Below are 25,450 nucleotides of genomic sequence, written 5' to 3' on the forward strand. Positions count from 1 at the left end.
CCGAAAATCCACATTCACAACCAACTGTTTATGTTTACAGTTATTCCAAAGGCCAGTTCTAGACTATTGGCTTGATATTTTGATAGTCTGAATACGGCTTTCCCCAATAGCCAGCCCCAACCAATCTTCACTGTGGGAGGAAAACTGAAAGGCCATGAGCAATATGTGACCTGTCCGGGGACCATGCAGCTCTGGGAAAGGGGACTGACTGACTGGAGATAGAGCTTTGACGAATATAAAACACAGCTCCCAGAAGAGTTCATGATTGATGATGTCAGGTGTTCGGTTTCTAATTAACGGTTAAATTAAGCCAAAGAAAACCTTTCGAATTAGCACTGCTCTGCTTGAGACCGTAAAGATCATTGGAAACGTGTTTGGAAAAGAGATATCGGTGGACTTATCTTTAGAACTATCAATGCTAGCCGCGTTTGAGGGAAATATAAGACTTCATTCCATCGCTCCATGGATCGTTTGCCCTCGGCTGTGTTCTTGGTGGGCGTAGAGTGCAGCTGTATCTCTTTCTGAAAGAACCCTATGATATCAACACCAACGTTACATTCTGCGTTTTTCCTGAATAGGCCGACACTATGAATTGCACCAAGTCTGTTGGCATAAATGTAAATATTTTTCATCAAGACAATATTAGCCTATGATATCAATAAGCATGGTTGGTTCGTTTCCATTTTCAAGTTCTCCTGTAAATAAAAACATGTTTTATGTTATAGGCTACTGCGATTGTAAAAGGTTAGCAAGGGTTATTTTACAGGTAGAGTTAAAATATAATAACACGTGGAGAAGAACAGTATTGTAATAAAATCATTGCAACCAAATAGCCCTGCTAAACGGGATCCTTGGGACCTCCCTACCCCCATTGAAGTTGACATTTTAAATCGTTACGGTAAGGGTTAAGTTTCGGGTAGAGTAAGGGTTGTGGTTATGGTTGAGGTTGGGGGTTAAGGTTGGGTTCAGGGTTAGGGACGTCCCAAAGATAGCACTGACCGCAACCAAATAGTAAAAAAAAATATATATATATGAAATTGTTGATCAGCAACAAGACGTTGGTTTATAGTTATCTGGCTGTAGTTTAAAAAATATATAAATTCGATGGATGGCCTAGGCCTATAGTTCTATGTAAATAATCATTATTTGAGCTAGGCGAAATCCTACAACAAGTCGTGAGATTAAGCAACACATTAATGACGTTAGTGTGATAGGCCTACAGATGTGTTTTTTTAAGAAGAAGAACATGTTCGTTTTACAAGGCCCAATCGACTCATCTAGCTGGAGAAGACTGTACCCCCATTGTATTATATAGCTAAAACCACTCTGAAATGTTATAACCTCAAATGTTGTTTGTAGTCAACAGAGCCCTTCGAATGAATTCTACATCTTTAATAGGAAAACCTCCCTCTCAATATTGCTAAATGACATCCAAGACAGCGGGTCTCCATCCAAGCCAATAGAATCTCGTGCTGTTTTATAACTCCTATGCTATTTGGCCTGGTTTCGTCCCTACACGAATGTCACCATATGGGGTTCTTGGCACGAACAATATGGCGTTTCTGCAAGGTTCTATTCACTCTTAATGGTTCACGTAAGAAAGACATTTATAATTTCAGTCGATTATTAAAACGCAATGAAATAACCGCAACATTGGACATTAACAGTAGTGTACCTCGGGTTTGAAATAGATAGTTGATGTTGTTGACACGCACGGTAGGGCTGTGGGAATAAGCTCCGAATTGCCACCTCTGAATCTTACATCTTTCTACCACACCGCTGAGAGAGCACGGTGGTCATTTGCTTAGTAAAATACATTAGAAATGATCCTCCAACCGTTTGTAAACATGTCAATCAAATGTATTTTCATTAGAAAAAAATATGGTGAAAAGCATTATATTCATATGCTGATATTGTCCTATTTCATTTAGGATATTTCCCTTTTTGCGATTAGCCTAATAGGCTACAAATATACATTTTTATGGTAGCCTACGTGTGCACCATAAACAATGAAATAGAGCTGGTTAAAAAAAATATATAATACAAATTGTAAACACTTTTCTCAATATATTATATTTTAATAAGCTAAACGAAAATACAAACACCATTTCGCTATGTGCATGCAGATCAAATTCCTGTCGAAGCACATTGCTTATTTTGTAATTGCAATTATTGAATTCTTTAGCATGCAACATAGCATGATGGGTATTTTCATACCTCAGATTGCCGTTAAACCCATTTAAAAAATCTTTATAACGAACTATTAATGCGTGCATATTCTACACTAGGTGTTATTGTGTCAAATTAAGTAGGCCTAATAGCCTGCTCAATAGATAAAGAACACACACAACCAACCTGATCCTCCATGCTTTCGAACTTGCCCCTTTTTCATTCTGTGATCTACTCTCTTACATGGTACAGCCCGGACATCATCAGAATTTTAATTCACATCATTAACGATGGGGAGAGAATGGCAGCGTGACAACTCTTCTGCGTCTCGTCTCTTTACCTGCAAGCTAAACAGATCACATAAAGTATTGTCACTGGCCACGGCGTCAGATTTATCAGCTTGCTATTCTAGGACATTTTATGGAACATTATAGTGTAACTCAACACTGTCCTACAATGCACTATTTATCTCCTAATCATTCCCAGGTTGTCTCTTTGGCTTGCTATACGGTTATAGGAGATAAAAGTAGGCTGCAGCTATTGTTTTTTAAAGCACCCTTAGCTTATGTTCAAAAAAAAGGATAAAGGTTTCAAGAGTTAACGGTTTATCTTAGTGGTTCCTCTACCAAAAGATCCCAAACTATATGCTCACGACAGGAAGGATAATGCATGTCTATGCTTTGTTCTTGAAACTTAATGGGCATGCTAAAATGTAATGTTAATAATTATGTGGGCTTACTTTTGTATAGTTCTAAGAAAACAATTATGTTGATAATGTAGTAATAACATATACAGTCCTGCCTATCTTAATAGTAATGCATTCAATAAAAAAAAATAAGAAGAAGACATTAGTAGCCTAATAATAACAATAATAATGCACATTTGTCACATTGCAAAAGTCATTTTTACTGCATTTGCGTTACCTGCGTTAGCTTACTATATTGCATAATTGAAAATGAGACTAACCGTGCAGTGAGCACAGTTTGATGTTGCCTACCCTGTTCAAGCTTTTGGGGTTGCTAGAACTCCCATTATTCACCAATCCTTTTTGTCTCCGAATCATAAGTGCCTTCAAATCTCTCCTATCATTTTGTATGATTAAGCTACAAGGGTGCCAATAGTGCAGTTTCTTTTTATATCACTCAATTAGGCCTAGTGTGTACCATAATAATACAAAGTTGACCATAATACACAAGAATGCTTATGGCATTGTTTAAATGAGCATCAACTCTCCCTTTCCAGAGGAATATACGGATAGCATGTTGCCTGTGGGAAGGGGGGCGGGAAAGATACATAAACATTGCAAGCCATCTCCCGCTCCTCAAACATCCCCAACATTGCTGAGGCGAAACTCCTCCTCTTCTCGCGTCCAATTAATTATAATGGTCTGGCCCTTTAAGACGCAGCAGCGGGTCAGCAAGTAGTGTAGCTAGTGTTTCTCTAATTGAACTTCGCCCAATCAACAATAACTCGTTAGCGGTTGCTTGCTTTTTCTTGTTCCTTGAGACAGCTTATTCCTTTGCAGGGAATCGCCCCCAGCCAGTACAGTTATACTTTCTAAAGATCTTCATGGAACTTCGCAGAGGAACTGTCTCTCTCTGCAAGGAAATACGATTTGGTTGCCTGTGAAACTGCAACCTACGCCCGAACCATGGTTATTTTGGAGAAAACATTTCAGAAAAGTGTAGTTGCATAATTCGACTGAAAGTTCTAAAAAGTGGGCTGCGAAGAAGACGACAATTGAAGGAAACACTTGTGGACGTTTAAACGACAATTTGAATGAAATAATCAGCCTTTGTCAGCAGTAATTCCTTGGGACTGCAATGACCTCCAGTAAAGACATGAAGGCAGGCTCCGTGTTGCAGTCCAGCGGTGAGGAGAGGAGACGGGGTCCCTTGGACCAGCTCCCTCCCCCGGCCAACTCCAACAAGCCTCTGACGCCGTTCAGTATTGAGGATATCCTAAGCAAACCCTCCGTGAAGAAGTCAGTTGCAAATCTCTGTCCGCCGAGAGTTATTGAAAAAGTGTCCGGCTCAAATGCAGCAAGGAACGGTATTAGCACTCCCTCTTCGCCGTTATGCGCTCTGGAGGAACTAGCCAGCAAAACATTTAAAGGTCTGGAAGTCAGCGTTATACAAGCAGCTGAAGGTAATGATTCATATTCAATATTGACATAACGTTTTAATATTTACAGATTCAGTGAGTGATTGTATTGAATAAGCATGCATAATCATCGAAAAAGCCATTGGTGATAACCTATCGTGTCAACTGTTGTCAAACGTTTACAGTGAGTGCGGTTCTAAAGGCATTGCAAATGTCTCAAGCTATTGCCAAGCCTAGTCTGTGTGATGTTATCTATCCTTGGCTATTATGTCATAGTTTAATTTTATTTGTGCGATACTAAACAGTAGGCTATAAGGAAACCTGGAATGTATTGAGGTGGAAAAGGAGGCCTCTCTAAACTGACATGTTCTATTGTGCTTCCTGGTTTAAAATGTAATTAAGTTGCAACGTTTTATATGCTGTTTTATTGGGTAGCATGTTATTTATTTCAATCCTGATATTGATAAATATTTTAATCCTAGTGATGCATGGACAATGTAAAACATGAATCTGTTATTCATTGCATATTGTCTCTATAGAAAGGTTGTACGCAAGTTATTACCAAACCATACCCAAAATAATAACAACAATTGTTTGCATCTGCTTTACATATTCGATAAAACAAGACCTCAATTACAGCGCTGCTGATTCTATCATGACACACTTTAGGACACTTGTAGACATGTTCTTCTGATATTGTTTTGGAAAGTGACTCTGTATTTCCGTTTCCCTAAAGGTCGTGAGCATGTAAACGCCTTTGGACAGAGGCAAACCTCAAAAAAGAGGAGAAAGTCCCGGACAGCTTTCACCAACCATCAGATATATGAACTTGAGAAGCGCTTTTTGTACCAGAAATACCTGTCTCCGGCCGACCGAGACCAGATAGCTCAGCAGCTGGGGCTAACCAACGCTCAGGTCATCACCTGGTTTCAGAACAGACGGGCCAAGCTCAAGAGAGACTTGGAAGAGATGAAAGCAGACGTGGAGTCGCTCAAAAAAGTACCACCACAAACCCTGCAAAAGCTAGTCAACATGGAAGACATTGACGACCTGCAAGGAAGCTCTGGAGCAATATCCCCTAGCATCTCCCCGTCGTCACAAGGACACCGAGCATTTCCTCAGTCCCCCTCGTCATCCAGAGACCAAACCACGGACGAATTCTCAGAGGAGGACGAAGAGATTGAGGTGGATGATTGACAGTAGGCCCATGTTTTAAGAAAGCGCATTTTTCAAAACTTTTGCACGGATATTGACGTTGATAGCAGTTAAACTTAAAAGGAAAGTTTACTTTCTCCTCTTCTCCATTTTAATTTAATTAATGGGACTGTAAAGCCTTCTAGATGTCCCCGTTTCAATTTCACCAAATTATTTGAGGAATACATATTTATTTCAATAGGTAATGAAACATACTTAGTGTTAAAGTACACGATCAAGACTGCAAAGTGTGTGTGTTTTTTTCTCTATGTATCTTTTTTTGGGGGGGGTGCAATTTTTTAACTATTCATCCATTTTCAGCTGCTAAAGGACATTAAAGATTTTCAACTCGAATGTCCTCAAGTTCAGTCCCAATTGTAACTTTTAAAATGCCCATGTAAGTGGAGTGTAGGATAAATCTTGATGTACATTTTATATATAAAAAAAAAAAAAGTGTTTCCAAGCAATAGCAGTCATGTAAAAATCCATTATCAATATCCAGTTAAACATATGCCAAAACTTTTACACGCTATACGTTCTGTATATAAATTAAATAACGAATGCCTAATTTTATTGTACCATTCTATTTAATCAACATTATGTAAATAAAGGGTATGATATTTCATGATATTATCCGCAATTACATCTGTCTCGACGTGTATTGGTTTAGCCTACAATTTGTGGCATAACACAATGGCAAGGCAACATTTTATTATCGTGAACATTTATCTAGAATTTAATTTTGTTTTCCTTATGGTAACATCAAAATATTGGTTATTACACGTGATTTGAACATCTGAATATCCTTCTGTTGATTGAAGGCCTACTGCTCTTTGTGTGTAAAGTGGCTTTGTGCGTAAAGTTGCACAATTAGCAGCAGTTAAACAAGTTCTTCCTTTTTACTCCCTCCCTGACAGTTGTCACAAGTTGGTAAGGACCCGGGGCGGCAGAAAATAATGTTGCGACTACTCCACTGCCATATGGTTTAAGAATAGTCTTTAACACAAAGTGGTCAACATGATTGATTAGGTTAACCCGCCTTACCGTACATAAACAGTTTTCACTGAGCCGGCAGCAATAATGGCACGCATCTGCGTCTCTAAAAATGGGTGTGTTTTAGAAAAACGACCATGAATAGCAATTGATTAGCATGGGGTTCCTAATGAATAAATCTCAATAGGAGGCAGTGGAAATAGGAGGGTTGTTGCCTTTCTCCCCCGCATCCTTGCTGTTCTAACTGCAGTCTGCTTAAATATCTCTCGGCACATTTGTAACACTTGTAACCAGATCAAGGGGGATTCTTCAGACAGTGCACACAATTGGTGTAATCGCTTGGAATTGTTGTGGTTGAAAAGTCAACTAGATTTTTATAGGTGCATTATGGAGTGACTCAGCCAGACCTTGCCAGATAGGCATACAGGTTTTTTCTAGGTTTGGGTAAAGAACAGTGTGACCCGCAACGCGATATAAGGCATTTGATTCACTGCTCGCCTCATCACACACATCACAATATTTTGAAAGGGAAACTATTTAGCGGTCTACATGAACAACAAATGTTACAGAAGCTTGAATACAAATAATGATACATAATTAGTATGTGGCAAATAAAACCAAGCTTTCGTTTACATGTCATTCGATAACATATGTAAAGTTCATAATATTTATCACAACGTTACCTTAGTCTAACAACGTTAAATCAACGGCTTTCATTTGATGTTTTTCATACAAATGCAAGAGGAATGCTGGAATATATGTACCGCAAAATAGAATAAGCAGTCTCCGGAGGCAGTCTTTTGTTACAAATGCTCAGATCTATTTGTATAATCAAATGTCAGCTAAACGAAGAAGGGGGAAACGTGTGAGTGTAATAATTATTTCTAATAGTTATGTATTAACAGTTATTAAGATAAGCCATTAATGGGCAAGGTCTAATTGACTCAACAACCAAAAACACATATTTAGCTATGTTAATTAACCACAAAATCAGTTATTTCAATTTTTTTTATCAAAGTTAGCTGGCTAACTCATTTATCCTGCGTTGTAGTATACCCCTCTGGTTGTGGCATGCACAATTTCAAGTATTTACAAATGAACACTTATGGAGAATAACAACTGAGTGATCAAAAGTAATAATTTTAAGGGAGGTTGTTTAGCCACACTTAGGTGCCTTGAGTTTGTTTAGGCACGCGATATCACCACTGCCACAGCCCATGATGACATTGGCCTGGCACCACTGTTCTTGATGGTTAGTTAAGGAATGTACTCACATATGCACATTCTATGAAGTAGGCTATGTACTTCTGATGATATCAGTTTTGAGATGGCACTTTATGGTATTTACTTGGAGATTGTGGTACAATGTGTACTTTCTACTAACAGTACTTTCAAAGAATTCAACAAGTGGTAACTGCATGGTGCCTAGTGGTGCATGTTTTAATGAATGCCAAATAAACAAGTAATAGGTCATTATTGTATCATTACAATTTCATCAAATACTTTAAGTAAATAGCTGGTAACTTCTTTAGCATACGGTGGAAATGTATTGCTCGACATACTTAGTTTTACATGAAAATATGCCCCTTGATATGGTTAGATACCCATCAGTTGATTTTAAAGCCCAAATATACTGTGCTACAAAAGATTACATGGAATGTATGGTGTGTGTAAACAAAGGCCATGACTGAGAATAACATTGACTCAATGGCACAAATCATCCTGTATGACTGAGTAATATTAGAAAGACACACAGATGGCATGAGAAAAATTATTCTAAACATGTCAAGCAGCACCATAGCGCCACTGATAACACCCCTCATGGTGATGGTCTCTCCTCAGTCAACCTGAAAGTGAAGTAATGCGTAGAATGAATCAAGTCTGCCACCTAGTGGGATGTTATCACTTAATGAAGAAAGAACATTAGAACCAATCGTCTGACAGTCATATTAAAACAAAGGTATCTAGTATGAGATTTGGGAATAGCTTTAAGAGTTAGCACTGATTCCCAATGCTGGCATACCTGGACATCAGCTGCTCCTGTCCAGCGTGACTCATCAGCACAAACCATAAAGGGGCTGTAAAATAGCATCAAGTATGTACAGAACATCAGTTCCACTGTATGTAGTACAGTTGATGGGAGTTTAGGTGCTTCTAAGAACAAAATTATTTACCAGAATTGAGTTCTCCAATTTGATCATTCCAGACTTGCACCACTGAAACTTCAACAAATTACAATTTTAGTGAAAAGCTTAAATTTTCTGGTCTATAAAAGTGTACATAATTTCACTCCTTTAATCAAATGCACTACTAAAGCTTCAATGCTTTTATATCTTCCATGACTGAGTTGAGACGACATTGCACGGTTCATTGATCGTTGCTTCCATTCCATTTTGATGTTGGCTTCCCATAATTGAACATAGCAACTGTTTAAAAAAAAATTGTGCAAATCTCCAGATAACCATAAAGAACACTGCACATTTGTCCACGACTTTCAAATATTTATTTTCAAAAATACAAAACAAGCAAAATATGTACACACACTATTAAAATAGAATATATTTAATACAAAATATATACAGCTGCTGAGGTCATTAGAAAGGGGGAAGTCCCTGCCTGACAACTCACCCCAAATGTAATTCTGAGGCCGGAAGCCGTGCTTTGTGAGGATTCTGAATGGTCAGCTAGCAACAATGAAAAGAGCTGTCATGTGGGGAATCGTAGGTGGCTGGTTTCAGCTAGTTTCATCTTGTTCTTGATACCATGTCTTGTTTTGAGGTTTGACTGATTTAATGTCAATGCTAATATGGCAAAAATTCACTAGCTAACCAACAACTAATGTATGAAGAGACAAGTGCTCATTGTTTATTTAAAACAAATACATTTGCACATTGAGACTAGTTTACATGTTGTCAACAAGCTAAGCCAACCTTGTTTGTTTTGCCCCATAGTCGCACACAATTCAGTTGTTGCTAAACAACCAATGAGTCTACCGATCGCTACAAACGTTCAGTCTGAAACTGCCATCCTAGAAGTTGTTTGTCTGACTTCAAAATGAAGGCCTTTGTACAAACAAATTCATCAATGATTGGATCGTCTAACAAAGAGTATCAAAGTTGATGACATCATGTAGGCCGGCTCTGGCCCAACCCATCGGTTTCTGGGACCAATCAGGATGTGTTTGCATTCTAGAAATTGTCGGGGGGGGGGGGGGGGGGGGGCAAACCCAGACTCATGGTGGACAAGAAACATCAGTTGGCCGGAGTGATGTGGATGGGTAGCCAGGCAAGAAAAGTTCTATCTTGTCCTTTTGTCCTTAATAGTGTAGTGAAGGACCAACGGTTGAGCCTGGAATAAAAATACCCAATTAATTACATACGTCTCAAGTGATCCTACGTGAACATAAATCCAACTAATCTGAAGAAACTCCCAAATCAATTATAACCCGGTTACAGGATTTGAGGTAAGTCAAAAAGTACTTTCTCACAGTACAATTCATTATTTGGATTTATGAAGGAAGATGTACAGTGAGATCAGTGTCAGCATGACTTAACTTTTTAAATATGTATGCACTCTTATGTTTAATTATTGTGAGAGACTATTTGTCTTACTCACAAACAATGTAGTTTTCTAAGTAACATACAATTACTTTCGTCTTGTGCTAGAAAACATGTTTGAATTGAGAGTTTGTTTATCTTCTATGCATAGTCACTTTAACTACACATTCATGTACATACTACCTCAATTGTCCCAATCAACCAGTGCTCCCGCACATTGGCTAACCAGGCTATCTGCATTGTGACCCGCCAACCCCTTTTTACACTACTCTCTGTTCATCATATGCATAGTCACTTTAACCATACCTACATGTACATACTACCTCAATAAGCCTGACTAACCAGTGTCTGTATATAGCCTTGCTACTCTTATTTTCAAATGTCTTTTTACTGTTGTTTTATTTCTTTACTTACACTTTTTTTTTTCTTTTTTTCGCACTATTGGTTTGAGCCTGTAAGTAAGCATTTCACTATAAGGTCTACTACACCTGTTGTATTCAGCACACGTGACAAATAAACTTTGATTTTAGTAAAATTGCCATAGACATTGTATAATTTGAAGTCACTACAGAATATTGATTTGGAATATTATTTATTTCCTTAAATCCAACACAATGCTGTTTCCACCGCAGAGCATCCAAATGGAAAAAGTTCAAGTGTAAAGGAATTCAGTGTGAAATTGTTGGCTCAACTTGGAGGTACCTTGCCAAACCAGTGAGAGATCCACAGCCGTTTCATGGTCATATGATCTGGAAGGGACTCATTATTGAACAACATCTGGACCTGTGATGAAATGGAGACCACACAGTGAGGACAAAACATGACAACTGGTCCTGGGTCAACTGTACAAGCACACATATGGTCCACTTCCAATTCTCTGAAACATTCACATACTAACTCAAAATACAACTAACTTGTGTATAATATTCAAAGCACTCGACTATAAAGTTGCACAACAAGGGATTATCTAATAGGCTACACTTTTGTAGTCATAGGACATGGTTCCTGTGTTGTAGTTTTGGACTGTTTGCAAATAGGTACACTGCACATGTAATGTAAAATGGTGCTGATATGTCCGTCTTAAATGTAGTCTTGCTAGACCATCAACTGACCTGGTGCTTCTCCACATTCAGTCGATGACACAGCACTTTACGCAGGTGTCTCACCTCAGCTCGGACCGAGCAGCGCACAAACTTCTGCTGCAGAGACGAAGCAGAGCAACATTACTACAACTCCAATTCCACACGTGATTCCAAATGATTCCAGAATTAAAAACGGAAATACCAAGAAGTGTGTGGGCAATTCTATTAGGGACTGACAGATACACTCAAATTAAATACAATTGCAAAAGCGATTGAGGGAAGCATTGCTTGTGGAGACCCGATCCAAACAGAACAGACCACTGCAAGTTAAACTAACAGAGACCTCTGGTGGCATAATGTGGTTCCATTACACACACACGACTTACTTGAAGAGTCAGTTTGGTCTTATCTTTTTTTTCAGACAGAGATGAACTGTAGGGACAAGAGAGACTACATGATTAAGCATGAAACACTGGGAGGGATTTTAAGGGGCATTTTGAACAGACAGCATTTCAGGAAACATTTGTGACGGGATTGTCATTTTAAAAATGTGAAATTTACCGGCTATATTTAATAGAAACTCATTTGAATGCCACCGTGTGAAGATTAAGCTCGTTTTTTTTTTTTTTTTTTTTTAGGAGTACTCACTGCCAATCAGTGGTCTAGTGGAGGGTATATGCAGGTATAAGCTGTATACCCAGTTATTTTTCAGTGGGTATTGCATATACTCCTTAATCCCCACAATGTCTGTCAAAGTAGTGTAGGTATACGCTGTATCAATTAACAAGGCTGATGGAACAAGATCAGAATGTTTAACGTACAAATGTCGATAATTATTTCTTCAAGTTTTAGGCGGTGCAATGTGCAGTGCATTCGCAAAGTATTTTAGACCCCTTGACTTTCCACATTTTGTTACATTACAGCCTTATTCTAAACCAGATTGAATAAAATCCTCAATCTACACACAATACCCCATAATGACAAGGCAAAAACAGAAATACCTTATTTACATAAGCATTCAAACCCTTCACTATGAGACTCAAAATTGAGCTCAGGTGCATCCTGTTTCTAGAACGTGATTGGAGTCCACCTGTGGTAAATTCAATTGATTGGACATGATTTGGAAAGGCACACACCTGTCTATATAAGGTCCCACAGTTGACAGTTCATGTCAGAGCAAAAACCAAGCCATGAGGTCGAAGGAATTGTACGTAGAGCTCTGATACAGGATTGTGTCGAGGATCAGATCTGGGGAAGGGTATCAAACAATTTCTGCAGCATTGAAGAGCCCCAAGACCACATTGGCCTCCATTCTTAAATGGAAGAAGTTTGGAACCACCAAGACTCTTCCTAGAGTTGGCTGCCCAGACAAACTGAGCAATTGGGGGAGAAGGGCCTTGGTCAGGGAGGTGACCAAGAACCCAATGGTCACTGACAGAGCTCCTCTGTGGAGATGGGAGACGCTTCCAGAAGGACAACCACCTCAGCAGCACTATGCCAATCAGGCCTTTATGGTAGTGGCCAGATGGAAGCCACTCCTCAAAAAAAGGCATCGAAAGGAAGACCATGACGAATAAGATTCTCTGGTCTGATGAAGCCAAGATTGAGCTCTTTGGCCTGAATGCCCAGCATGTCTGGAGGAAATCTGGCACCATCCCTACGGTGAAGCATGGGTGGCAGCATCATGCTGTGGGGACATTTTTCAGCGGGAGGGACTGGGAGACTAGTCAGGATCGAGAGATTAACGGAGCAAAGTACAGAGACATCCTTGATGAAAACCTGCTCCAAGAGTGCTCAGGTCCTCAGACTGGGGTGAAGGGTCACCTTCCAACAGGACAACAACCCTAAGCACACAGCCAAGAGAACGCAGGAATGGCTTAGGGACAAGTCTCTGAATGGTCCAGCCAGAGCCCAGACTTGAACCCGAACAAATATCTCTGGAGAGACCTGAAAAAAGCTGTGCAGTGACGCTCCATCCAACCCGGACAGACCTTGAGGATCTGCAGAGAAGAATGTAAGAAACTCCAAATACAGGTGTGCCAAGCTTGTAGCGTCATACCCAAGAAGACCGGGGGCTGTAATCACTGCCAAAGGTGCTTCAACAAAGTATTGAGTAAAGGGTCTGAAAACTTATGTAAATGTGATTTCACAATTACTTTTTTTATACATTGCAAACATTTCTAAACCTGTTTTTGCCTTGTCATTATGGGGTACTGTGTGTTAATTGGGGGGGGGGGGAATATTTTAGAATAAGGCTGTAACAACGTGGAAAAAGTAAAGGGGTCTAAATACTTTCCAAATGCACTGTACACAGAGGTAGGCCTATGTGCAAATGTTACAAAATACAATTTCAAAACACCATGCAAGCGGTTTCATGAGCAAAGATAAATATCCCTTAAATTTTGAAAGAGGGGAGATAAGATACAACTATCCTGAGTGGCTAAAATGACTAGGATAATACCTTTGGCTGCTAGACAATGAAAGAAAACCAAGAGTACATCAACACATGAGTCGTCGTCATAAAATAATTGCCTTCACATTTCTATGGTGGGATTTTGGTTATAGGCTACTTTGAAGCAAGGTAAGAAATGCCTCGAAGTAAAACATCCAGGTCTCAACAGCATATTGACAAGCAGCAGGACACATGCATTTTGCATGGTAGGCTATTATAGCTCAAATCATTGTCACCAGTTTGCAAAACATAAAATACTGCAACACTTCTGCCCCTGTCACACTAACTGACTCACTGGCGCAGGAAACTCTGCAGGCCAGTACCAGTTGATATGTTAGCGAGAGCTCAAGACAGGCAGAGTAAATAGATGATGCAATTGAAAGAAAATCTGAACCAATTTCCATGCAGAGCCAATGCAAACAGGATATATTCTAGAGTGGCAATGTTGGTATTGGACAATAGCTTGCAATTACCAGAAACACTGATGGGTGGGATGTAGAATAAAAAAACTGAAGTTAAGCACTAAGTATCAGTGATAATCCACCAGCAGTCTGAGAATAGACAGTAGGCTACTTACTGTAGTTTTGTCAAGACATGACACGAAATCTTACCTTTGCCTCTCTAGACAAAGCGAGACCTGCTCGTCGTATCTGTAGAAGTGGGCCTTGGAATGGTCAAAGCTGGTAAAAGGTAATCCTGTATCTGGTATGGAGTCTAGGGGTGACACACAGATACCATGTAAAAGTACAAGCTGTAGATTCACAAAACATGAACAATCAAATGAAAATCTAAAGGCCTACCTTCCCCAGACGGTTGGATAACTCTCTCAAGCCCACGCGACTGATAGAATTCCTTTATTCTCTTGTCTTCACCTGTTTACAAAGAACAGAAAATAAGGACCTTACATACACTACCATGTAAAAAATAAATTAAAAAAAAAAACTTTTTTTTTTTATCAACCCACGCTAAATTGATAATGTATTTGACGCAGGTGTTTAAGTAACGCTGTTACACTAGTTGTCATTGCATGAGAACTTTACAAATTAAATGATTAGGAGTTAAGAGCTTTTTTTCTAAGTAAACAGGAGAAACAAAATAAAACCATTAAAGTACTATGTAACAAAAATCAGAACAAGTATTATTGTATGAATTTCAATGTACTTACTTTCTTGAAGTCCTGGAACCAGTTTGTAGACAATGTCTTGCATCACTCGATCCAATTTCAGGTTCAATAAAGGCTGGGTTTCATGAATCTTTATGTTGCACATTGGACAATACTTGCTGGTTTGGAGGTATTTCACGATACAACTTTTACAGACTGAAATAGAAGCAGAAGAGACATTGGCCATTACAGTCCCTGAAAAAGGATATTCTTTTATAATAACATTAAAATGCACTATACAAACTTGTTTTATTACCATGTACACTACATGACAAAGTATGTGGACACCTGCTCATCAAACATTTCATTCCAAGATCATGGGCATTAATATGGAGTTGGTCCCACATTTGCTGCTATAACAGCCTCCACTCTTCTGGGAAGGCTTTCCACTAGACGTTAGAACATTGCTGCAGGGACTTCCATTCAGCCACATGAGCATTAGTGAGGTTGGGCACTGATGTTGGGCGATTAGGCCTGGCTCACAGTTGGCATTCCAATTCAACCTTTAAAAGGAAAGGGCCTTCCTCCAACTTGCCACAAAGTAGGAAGTGTAGAATGTCATTGTATGCTGTAGTGTTAAGATTTCCCTTCAATGAAACTAAGGGGCCTAGCCCAAATCATGAAAAACAACCCCAGACCATTATTCCCCCTCCAAACTTTACAGTTGTCACTATGCATTTGAGCAAGTAGCGTTCTCCTGGCATCCGCCAAACACAGATTTGTCTGTCGGACTGCCAGATGGTGAAGCTTCATTCATCACTCCAGAGAATGCGTTTCCACTGCTCCAGAGTCCAATGGGGGCAAGCTTTACACCACTCCAGCTGACACTTGGCATTGCGCATGGTGATCTTAGACTTGTGTGCAGCTGCTCGGCCATGGAAGCCCATTTTACATGAAGCTCCCGACGAACAGTTCTTGGGCTGATGGTCCAGAGGCAGTTTGGAACTCGGTAGTCAGTGTTGCAACTGAGGACAGACGATTTTCACACACTACAGCACTTGGCGATCCCATTCTGTAAGTTTGTGTGGCCTACCACTTCATGGCTGACTCGTTGTTGCTCCTAGACACTTCCACTTCACAATAACAGCACTTATAGTTGACCATAGCAGCTCTAGCCCGGCAGAAATTTGATGAACTGACTTGTTGGAAAGGTGGCATCCTAAGACCGTGCCATGTTGAAAGTCACTGAGCTCTTCAGTAGGCCATTCTACTGCCAATGTTTGTCTTCGGAGATTGCACGGCGGTGTGCTCGATTTTATACACCTGTCAGCAACAGTTGTGACTGAAATTACCGAATCTACTCATTTGAAGGGTGTCCACATACTTTCGTATATATAGTGCATTACTGCACTTTTGAAGCTAGAAACAAGTATTTCGCTGCACTTGTAAATCTGTGTACGAGACCAACAAACTTTGATTTGTACACATTCACATGCAGTAAAAGTTAGCCTATTTCCTCAGAGAGGTAACGTCATAAGCCAAAACATAGAAAACACAGGCTAGGCCCACTTACATGTATGCAGACACTCGGTAATAGTTGTGGCATCGATGAAGTACCCAGCACAGAGATAGCACACTATGTGCTCGTTCAGGTCTTTGATCTTCAACTTCACTTCCTCCTGCAACAATATGAAGTTGCTATTGAAATCTCAAGAATATAAAGTATCCCATTGCAGTTTCGTTACATTGTTGCTACTTGGTGTAAAAGTTAAAAAAAATATATATAAATAGCAGAATGATGATATTCTAGAGGAGCCTGGTGAGTTCATTCAAATAACTCGATTGCGCGTGCTCTTTTCCACTACTTTGAGCAGGTGGGTGTGTCAGGTGGTTGCAACGTTGTACCTAGGTATGATTGCTAACACAATGGCAAGTAACAGTGTAGCATTACATTTACACACATATCTTTATAAAGTTATAGTTAGCAACCCAGTACGCTACACACGGAATTGCAAATATTGGACACAGGTAAGTCACTTTACAAGTAAGGTTTGACAAGCCCGTCACGAGAAGCTATCTAGCCTAGCGAACACAATTAGCTGCTACTAGTTAATAAGTGTAAGAACTAAAACATCACTGTCAAAATATTTTAACCATGCAAAACGCACATTAGTATTTTAACAAACAATGCACCGCGTTTCTGGTGTAAACCGGGGGGAAATGGGTAGTTTGAACGGTACACATTTGCACGAATTACCTGCATTAGCTGCCCAGAACAACAACACGGGTAGACTTCTTCCACACACGCCTGCGCACACATGGTAGGCAGCTCTCTCTCCATCACTTAGGGACGGGAGAAAGCGCTCGCATTGCTGCCTTTCCTCGTCGTAACTAGTTATGCGGCTAGATCCAGCCCTGATCAACTCAAACAATTCTCACTGGTCTATAGAGTCCAAAATTAATTGGTACCTACCTCATTTCGTAACGGGTCGAGCTTATATACGGACTGGAGTTGATTTCTTAGCCGCATAGCTATCGCCATTGGCCCTTGCTCCGCCATCTTTGGGAATTATTCGTATTTCCGGGTGGAAGGAGTGTGTTGAAGAGCATGCTCCAAGTCCGTTCTGTGGCTGAATTTCAATCATCTTTCATCGTGTCCTGCCCTCTAATCCTTCACTCGCTTCCTATTTTGTTTTCTCACTCGCTACCTACTCAAAACTCACCATCAAACGTCAGTGACGTTTTTATGTGTTAAATATTTTAATGAATAACACCTCGAAAAATACTAAACTAAAAGCAGAACACAAATTACAGAACGGTGAGTCCTGTTACTCAGCTTGCATTTCTTAGCATACAGCTTCTCATGATGGGTTGTACGCTGCATGTAGGACAAAGCTATACTACTTTCAATAATAAATTATATTTGCATGGAGAAATTAAGTTGGCCTAATAGTGACAGCACTAGCACCTTCTATGCCATACGAGCCATATGGCTCACTGTTGGGCTCACACACAGAAACGTTTTTGAATAGCCTTGTATGGTAGGCTCTGTGCTACCTGTCTCTTGTCAGTAGATGGCACTGGAAGCATACGACTCAATATTGTTAGACAACAGCAACATTTATTGGGTAGAAATTGTCCATATAAATAGTTTTTCACGTTAGTTGTTGGCCAATATCTTAGTTTGGAGATTGCAATCACCACTACGGTTATAGAGCATAGGCTACTCATCCACAGGGGTAAGCTACACTGTGTGACATATTTAAAAGAAATGGTGTTCTCAGTGACGACAGTCATAGTAATAAAACTATATCAATTATGCAGGGGCGAAAATCTGATATCCACTTTGGAGGGGACAATTACATGAAATTTTCTCAAGAGCAATTCCTGAGGGGGACACCAAAAGTGGTGCTGTAACACATAGCCTACATTGTAATATGGTAAATGTATATTGAGGAACCAAAGAAATAAGGTGTTTGCTGTACTCCTAACTACTGGTACCCAAAACTTCACAACTAATCACAACAGCAATACCATTGCCTTTAACAAATCTTAGTTCAGTCACCAGTTTAAGTTGCGAGTGGGGGTATCCATGGCATTTTCCAATTATGTTCCTATTTTACGAGTCAAAAAAATTGAGAACCTTTCATAATGTTGCCAAACAAAGACTCAACAAACTTACCTGAGACTCCCTGTCCCTGCCTATCTGTCCCCAGCTCTGCTGTCTGTGTGCCATCTGTTGCCTGCTCTGCCTAATGACATCATTGTGAAAAATTTCCATTAAAATTGTATTTCTTTCTTATGAACATTTTATCAACTAGTCTTTGAGATATTAGGCTACTAGGGTTCTTACTATGCGTTTTGGTGTATTGAAAAATACTCTGATGTCCGTCTTATTTTTCTGCCATTTTTCTACCTGGCTGGCTGGCTGGCTACACACACAGTGTGTAGGTTATTTACAGTAGGAGATGGGCTTCTATCATCTTCAATCATTCTATATGGGCTTCGATCTAAAAGGTAGCTAGCAAATGTGAAACGGATTCAAATGACAAGAGTTGACAGCTGTATGAGTTCACCATTTACACAACATATGCTGCAACCTTTTGTAATTTTAATAGTTTGTTTCATATTGGCTGGCTTCCAACAATAGCTGAATTTGCAAAGCTAGCGAGCACCAATTCAGTTTCAGTGGTGTTTGCTATAATCTTTGCTACCCGGGTTAAATAAAGGTGAAATAAAATAAATAAATAAATAAAAGTTCCCTTGCGACAATTTAGCTTTTGCAACGAGACCATTAAATATATTTAAGACAATGGTAGAAGAGAGTGTAGTTCTGTTCAGTTTGGACTTCAGTTTATCGCTAACCTTATCACAGGGACTTTGAAGCACTAACTTACATCATCTGCATGCTGATTCCATCTTTGATGACGCCACATAAATGCAATAGGTACTAGCTAGCTTAATAGTTAATATTTTCGCGCTAGCTCTGCATATTCAGCTAGTGTGTGTGTGCGCGATTGACTGGATGAACCTCAAGGCAGTTACGTAGCAAGCTAAGGAACTGGCAGTGGATCAAACCATTGTGAGGCAAAGGGCGGGGGGGTTGCAATCTTTTGAAACTTAAAAACGCGCTATTAAGTGTCTATAATCAGCACAATTGCTTTCATTACGTATTATTAATATTATTTAAATTACATAGTTATGTTTCAGTGATATATTGGGGGGGACAAATCATATTTTTCCCAGGATGGGGGGGTCGTGTCCCCCCCGGGATTTCCGCCCCTGCAATTATGTCCATAAATTTAACCAATTTTCCCTTAGGTGAATCTTTAGAGATCACCACTACATATTGCCTTTTAAAATATGTCATTTGTACCATATGGAATGATATTGTATGGTCGCTTTGAGCACAGGTTTGCTGTGACAAGTTTCAGAGAAGTAGCATCTATAAAAAAGAAAATTATGTAAGTTAACTTTTGAGTCGCTCCTTCATTGATGGAAAGTGCTCTGGGCTGTCTTGAACGTTTATTTAGAATTTGTAGTGAAATCCCCCAGTGGCTTTCTATCTGTGCACCACCCAAATGTTATGTTGTCTTGAACAAAAGCTCATGTTGTCTCACCCTTTGTAATTTGTCAATGTCGCACTCATTCAAAATATGTAGCACATTGTCTCCCACTCCATGGTAAAGCACGTTGTTGTTTGGTAAGCCAATGGAATATACGCATGGAGTGTTTTTTGCACCCCATTTGGTGCAATGTCAAAAAACTGTAGGACTAATAGGTGCATTCAATTGATTCTGGAAAGATGTACATGATTTACACATAACACGTTTCACGTTTACAGAAGAATTTTACTGAAGGTTTAAAAAAGCTTCTAAAGTTAGAATTTTACGATGCAGAGTAAGACATACAAAATAGTCACACGAGGAATAAAATATATAGCTCTGTTATTGTGTATTTTATTCCTTTTGTGTTACTATTAGATTTTTTTTAACTGCATCGTTGGGAAGGGTTCGTAAGCAAGAATTTCAAGGTTAAGTACACCTGTTGTATTTGGCACATGTGACAAATACAATTGTATTTTATTTGCAGAGGCCCACTCACATCATATAACAGAGATACCTGTCTAAACTGTGTTCTGGACCTGAAAAGGAAAGACAAGTATCCACCAGATCCAGATTTGATCCAGTCAATCTAAATTGGGAGATGGCAAGAAGAGGACAAGCGATACTTCATTCTTGGCAGCCCTATGTGGTTGAAAAGCCGTCGTGATCAGCCTCGCTTCACTGAGCCTTTATAGTCGGCCTTGTGTCCCCACTGTCTGCCGTTCCCTCTTGCTGTGTAATGTCTTATCTATAAGGCCTGCTAGGTCAGTGCTTATCTGATTGACAGGGCTTTTGACTCCATGCAATATCCAAATTACCTGAGGGCCCGGAGACAGGAGATCACAGTATGGCAAAACACGTCAGCCAGGAGAGAGAGGGATGGGAAAGAGAGAGAGAGATATGTCAGAGAGGGCGCACTGAGCCTTTCATTTATTCTCATTACCTCACATAGGACATGGACAATGGGGCCCTTTTTTTCTTGGACAGTCTGTAAATCCGCTTGACTTCTCAGCCCTTTTATTTGAAATTATGAGTTTATCTGATTCAAACACCTGCCAGGCAAGACGGAGAGGTCCAAAGATGAAACACCATCCATATAAGTGGACCGTGTAAAACATGTCACCCAACAATTTGCATAGCAGGAAGTAATAGATAATAAATAGGTTTATAGACAAATCTCATGGTTAGAAAATCCAGACTATAGTTGGCAGGAAGTACAGTGCACCTTTATTTCTGATTTGACATATGAAACGGCTAGTTCAGGTGTGCACTGTAGTAAGGCATTGGCTCAGAAAGAGGAAACATGTTTGTTGTTGAAATAGCACTAGAACATAGCCTGCAGCACATCGTTGACTGTGGTCTCGTCTCCAAATTGAATATTTGCTTTAAATTAGTATCGTGGAATGTCAACGTCCTCATCAAAACAGGAAAGAATCCTCCAACGTTGCACACTGAATCAATTGACTGACATCCAATAACTGATAAAGACCCAGTCCTGGACGGCCTGTGCCAAAAACAGCCAAACAAACATTCTGCGGGGGAATCTGCGCTCCGCCATGCCAAAACGAGGCCCCATCCCGTCCCAGCCGGGGCACATAGATTTTTTTTATCCCCGGCCCTCTCGGAGCAATCAGAGCATGCAGGGGTGGGCGTGGCTTTTGTCTCCGCTGCTCCCCGCAATTGGCCGCCAAGTGGCAAGCTAATGGCGAACGCCCCCAGGCAGCGCTCCAAAGCACCCAGGCAGCACTCCAAAGGCTGTTTTTGAAGTGGAGGGCAGAATGGATGATGTAGTTCAAGGCCCTTTAGGCCTCCCTGGCAGGAAACCCACAGCACGTTGTCTACTACGTACTCTTAGAACATACCCACCAAAAGAGCATGTATGTATAGCCTATTAGCTCATTGGTCAACCAAGCTGGACTGAGTAGTCATATCTGATTGTAATCCTTGACAAGCAGCCCTGTCTCTGCAAAGTTCCAGTAGGTGGATGAGTGTGTGTGCAAGTGCGTGAATTTAGTGAGTGAATGAGTGAGTGTGTAACTTTCTGCCACTGAGTCCTGAGGGACCAGTGGACTTGCTAAACTTCAAACAAGCCTATATAAAGGTTGGTAGTTCAGCAACAAACCAAAGCGTGCGCAACTATGGGGCAAAACAGACAGGGTTGGCTTAGATTGTTGACAACATGTAAACTATATTTTGTCTCCAAATGTCTATTGAAAACATAAATACATTTGCACATTAAGAACTTGTTGTCTCTCAAATACATCGTTACAGGGGTTGGTTAGCTAGCTAGCTAGCGAATTTGAGCCATATTAGCATTGACATGAAATCAGTCCAAACATCTCAAAACAAGACATGGTATTAAGAGCAAGATGAAACTAGCTGAAACCAGCCACCTATGATTCCCCACATGGCAACTTCTGGTCATTCTTGTTAGCTAACTGACCGTTCGGAATCATAACAAAGCATTGTTTCCAGACCCATCAATGTGCACGCATAATTTTCATGACGGTGTCAGCCAACCTGTCTATTGGCTGTGTGTTTGTTAGTTTTCTCTCTAGTGGAGGACCTAGTGCAGCAACACTTTGCCATTGTATTCTGATTTCTCTGGCTCGTGTGTGAAACCCCAGAACTCACCAAATCTCTTTTTCCCCCTTCCTCATCTTTCCCTTCTGGGCCTGTCTTACCTCCCTTACATGAAGGGAGTAGGTTGTCTCTCACAATTAGGTCTTAATAAGGTGATTTGTTACATGTGCCTAGAGTTCACCAACAATTCCTCATCGAACAGAATTACATCCCTGCGGTGCGAACGTCTCAAACTCATTTCTCCACGGTTATCTGGGAGCGTTGTGCTTGTTGACCATCTAAGGTATTGCAGCATTTCAACAGGTGTTATGCTATAATAATCATGTCATGGTGAAAGTTTGGTATTTACAGTAAATATCACTTCAATGCCATTGTGTCCAGCGTGCACTAGACAAGGCCACCACTACATGCCTCCACAGAGGACTCCCAACATCACCTCTCTTTCATAAAACCCCAAAAGGAACAGGCATCACACTTCCCATCTGCTGTATCCCCACACGGAGAACCTTCTCAATTACCCCACACCCATCTTATCTTCACAGACATTTAAGAGGATGGGGGGCCGAGGGAAAACATGCTCGACACAGAACCTGAGGGAGCAGCAGCCAAATCCCAGGCAGCATGCAGGTTGAGCAGAACACGGTTACTCACCTAGCCCAATTACGTTGCGCTGACGCGTCCAGATAATCGGCACATCAAAGCGTGCAGAATCACAGAGATTCCCCCCCCCCCCCAAAAAAAATGTTGGGAGCTTGGCTAAGAGATAACGGCAGTCCTTTGATGCTGCACGAGCCAGTAGCTGTAGCCTAGCACATTATTTTCTTTATGGCCTCCCGTAAAGAACTTTGATGGGGTTTTAAAAAAAAGGCCCTTATTGCCTGCACTGTGTCAATAATGGAATTGTTTTGGAGACATGTATTCTCTCTGTCTCATCTTCTCTCTAGTCCCTGCATGCAGGCTGTCTTTCATCTTGTTTCAGTATCTCCTTCCGTAGCATGCGACTGGCTGCTGAGAGCCATCGCCGGCCCTGCCACTTAAAACTCCTTAAGGAGAAAATACAATTTCCCATCACTCTTTGTGTTTTCCAGTATGCACACTTCTAATTCCATTAAAGGTGTGCATACTTCAGCTCCCAGATTTCCGTCATTCTCATTGTTCGTGTCACTTCATTCACATTCAGACTCGATGATTGATATTGACAATGCAATTAAGCAACCTTAGAGTCATAGGGATTAATAAACATCAACACACATTTACTTCTTTATTTATTTTACTCAAGGGTGAGCAAGCCGATTTGCCCATTAATCTCAGTAGCGGCATGACAGCATAGTCCAATTTAAATTCTGCTCTCAAATGCATGGACAGGTGTTGTAAGGTGGACCTGACCGCTGTGTCTCCCCCACCCCACCACAGTGCAAAATGAAGAAATCGTTAGAGCCTTTTATAACTGTTCTGGCAAAAAAAAAGCAGCCACTTGAAATAATGACAGGGAATCACAGGCTAAGTGGTGGGAGATCAAAAGCAGGCATTCTTGGGTAATCTGGTGGTGTTGCAAATCTTGGGTAATCTGGCTGCCTTGTCCCCACTGTTTGACATCTATTTACTGTATGAAAGGGAATGGTGCCATCAATTATGGCCCCCCAGTGCTTTTGTTTACTTTTGCCCAGGCCTGAGTGCGGGGCCTGCTTTGGTGAACTATAGATCCCCTTGTTTGCTCTTCGCAGGCAGAGGTGTGTGCCTCTGCGTGCTCTGCTCGCCCTTGGCTTTAGGGTGGGGGCTTGCGGGGGGATGGGGGGCTTCCTGTGGTATGGGAAGAAGGGAGATTAGGGCTAGAGATTTGACTAGCGAGACAGACTGTTTGTTCTGCGTTGAAATGTGAAAACGGAGGGCTTTGCTCACCTACGACTCACACACCTTGCTGTTTGAGTGTCTGGTGTTATTAAAGTGGGATCTCTGACAACTAAGCACACAAAGTGGGTACTTTAGATAACAATTGACAGTGTGTACATTTTTAAGACAATATTTCTAGTTTGTCTTCTCCCCAGTCATAAATCTTCCATTAATATATCTATATATTCACTTTGATTTGTTAGGAAACTATGCAGTATTTAGTTTTTTATATATTATTTCTTAAATTGTTACCCCAGGAAATCTTAAGTCTTACTACATACAGCTGGGAAGAGCTATTGGATATAAGAGCAACATCAACTTATCAACATTACAACCAGAAATACGACTTTCTTCCTGAAGTGGATCCTCTGTTCGGACCACCAACCAGAACAATGGATCTAATTGCAGTAGTCGACCCAAAACAACGGCGCCGCAGAAGGGGCAGACGAAGCAGTCACCTGGTCAGGCTCCATAGACGTGCACATCGCTCCCGAGTATAGTACTAGCCAATGTCCAGTCTCTTGACAACAAGGTAGACGAAATTCGAGCAAGGGCTGCCTTCCAGAGAGACATCAGAGATTGTAACATTCTCTGTTTCACGGAAACATGGCTCTCTCGGGATATGTTGTCGGAATCGGTTCAGCCACCGGGCTTCTCCATGCATCGCGCTGACAGAGATAAACACCTCTATGGGAAGAGGAAGGGTGGGGTGTATGCTTCATGATGAACGACTCATAGTGTAATCATAACAACATACAGGAACTCAAGTCCTTCTGCTCACCCGACCTAGAATTCCTTACAATCAAATGCCAGCCATTTTACCTACCAAGAGAATTTTCATCAGTTATAGTCACAGCTGTGTACATTCCCCCTCAAGCAGACACCAAGACGGCCATCAAGGAACTTCACTGGACTATATGCAAATTGGAAACCATATATCCCGAGGCTGCATTTATTGTAGTTGGGGATTTTATCAAAGCAAATTTGAGAACAAGACTACCTAAATTCTACCAGCGTATTGATTGCGCTATGCGCATGGGTGTGGTCTCGTCTCCCAATTGAATATTTGCTTTAAATTAGTATCGTGGAATGTCAACGTCCTCATCAAAACAGGAAAGAATCCTCCAATGTTGCACACTGAATCAATTGACTGACATCCAATAACTGATAAAGACCCAGTCCTGGACGGCCTGTGCCAAAAACAGCCAAACAAACATTCT

At 40.6% G+C, this 25,450-nt stretch overlaps 2 protein-coding genes across 5 annotated transcripts; one reads left to right on the forward strand and one right to left on the reverse strand.

Annotated features, from left to right (window-relative positions):
- The first annotated feature begins 2,053 nt into the window (after positions 1-2,053).
- Positions 2,054-7,932, forward strand: lbx2 (ladybird homeobox 2). Its single transcript, XM_014199363.3, has 2 exons — positions 2,054-4,317; positions 5,009-7,932. The coding sequence occupies exons 1-2, from the start codon at positions 3,993-3,995 to the stop codon at positions 5,467-5,469; spliced, it is 786 nt and encodes a 261-aa protein (XP_014054838.1). The 5' UTR covers positions 2,054-3,992; the 3' UTR covers positions 5,470-7,932.
- Positions 7,933-8,939: 1,007 nt separating this feature from the next.
- Positions 8,940-17,273, reverse strand: pcgf1 (polycomb group ring finger 1). Of its 4 annotated transcripts, none has more exons than XM_014199354.3 (9): positions 17,126-17,273; positions 16,226-16,334; positions 14,716-14,868; positions 14,351-14,422; positions 14,162-14,264; positions 11,485-11,530; positions 11,129-11,215; positions 10,719-10,799; positions 8,940-9,807 (listed from the first exon to the last, which is right to left on the reverse strand). In XM_014199354.3, exons 1-9 carry the CDS (start codon positions 17,210-17,212, stop codon positions 9,757-9,759), a joined length of 789 nt encoding a protein of 262 aa, XP_014054829.1. In that variant the 5' UTR covers positions 17,213-17,273; the 3' UTR covers positions 8,940-9,756. The 4 variants fall into 4 exon arrangements, with proteins under 4 accessions (XP_014054829.1, XP_014054830.1, XP_014054837.3 ...); XM_014199355.3 differs by having other exon boundaries at positions 16,226-16,331; positions 17,126-17,269; XM_014199362.3 differs by lacking the exon at positions 17,126-17,273 and adding an exon at positions 16,910-17,117 and having other exon boundaries at positions 16,226-16,328.
- Positions 17,274-25,450: the final 8,177 nt, after the last annotated feature.

This window comes from Salmo salar, chromosome 05 (assembly GCF_965601325.2).
Source record: "Salmo salar chromosome 05, fSalSal1, whole genome shotgun sequence".
Lineage (NCBI taxonomy): Eukaryota > Metazoa > Chordata > Actinopteri > Salmoniformes > Salmonidae > Salmo > Salmo salar.

What these genes read in the sequence shown, in the direction of transcription:
- pcgf1 (XM_014199354.3), bottom strand. Translation starts at nt 17,212, where the DNA reads ATGGCGGAGCAAGGGCCAATGGCGATAGCTATGCGGCTAAGAAATCAA. An exon ending in GGTTCCAGGACTTCAAGAAA is followed by an intron (nt 14,423 to 14,715) that starts GTAAGTACATTG and finishes CTTTGTAAACAG; the next exon opens with GTGAAGACAAGAGAATAAAG. An exon ending in CTTTGTCTAGAGAGGCAAAG is followed by an intron (nt 11,531 to 14,161) that starts GTAAGATTTCGT and finishes TTGTCCCTACAG; the next exon opens with TTCATCTCTGTCTGAAAAAA.
- lbx2 (XM_014199363.3), top strand. Translation starts at nt 3,993, where the DNA reads ATGACCTCCAGTAAAGACATGAAGGCAGGCTCCGTGTTGCAGTCCAGC. An exon ending in CGTTATACAAGCAGCTGAAG is followed by an intron (nt 4,318 to 5,008) that starts GTAATGATTCAT and finishes GTTTCCCTAAAG; the next exon opens with GTCGTGAGCATGTAAACGCC.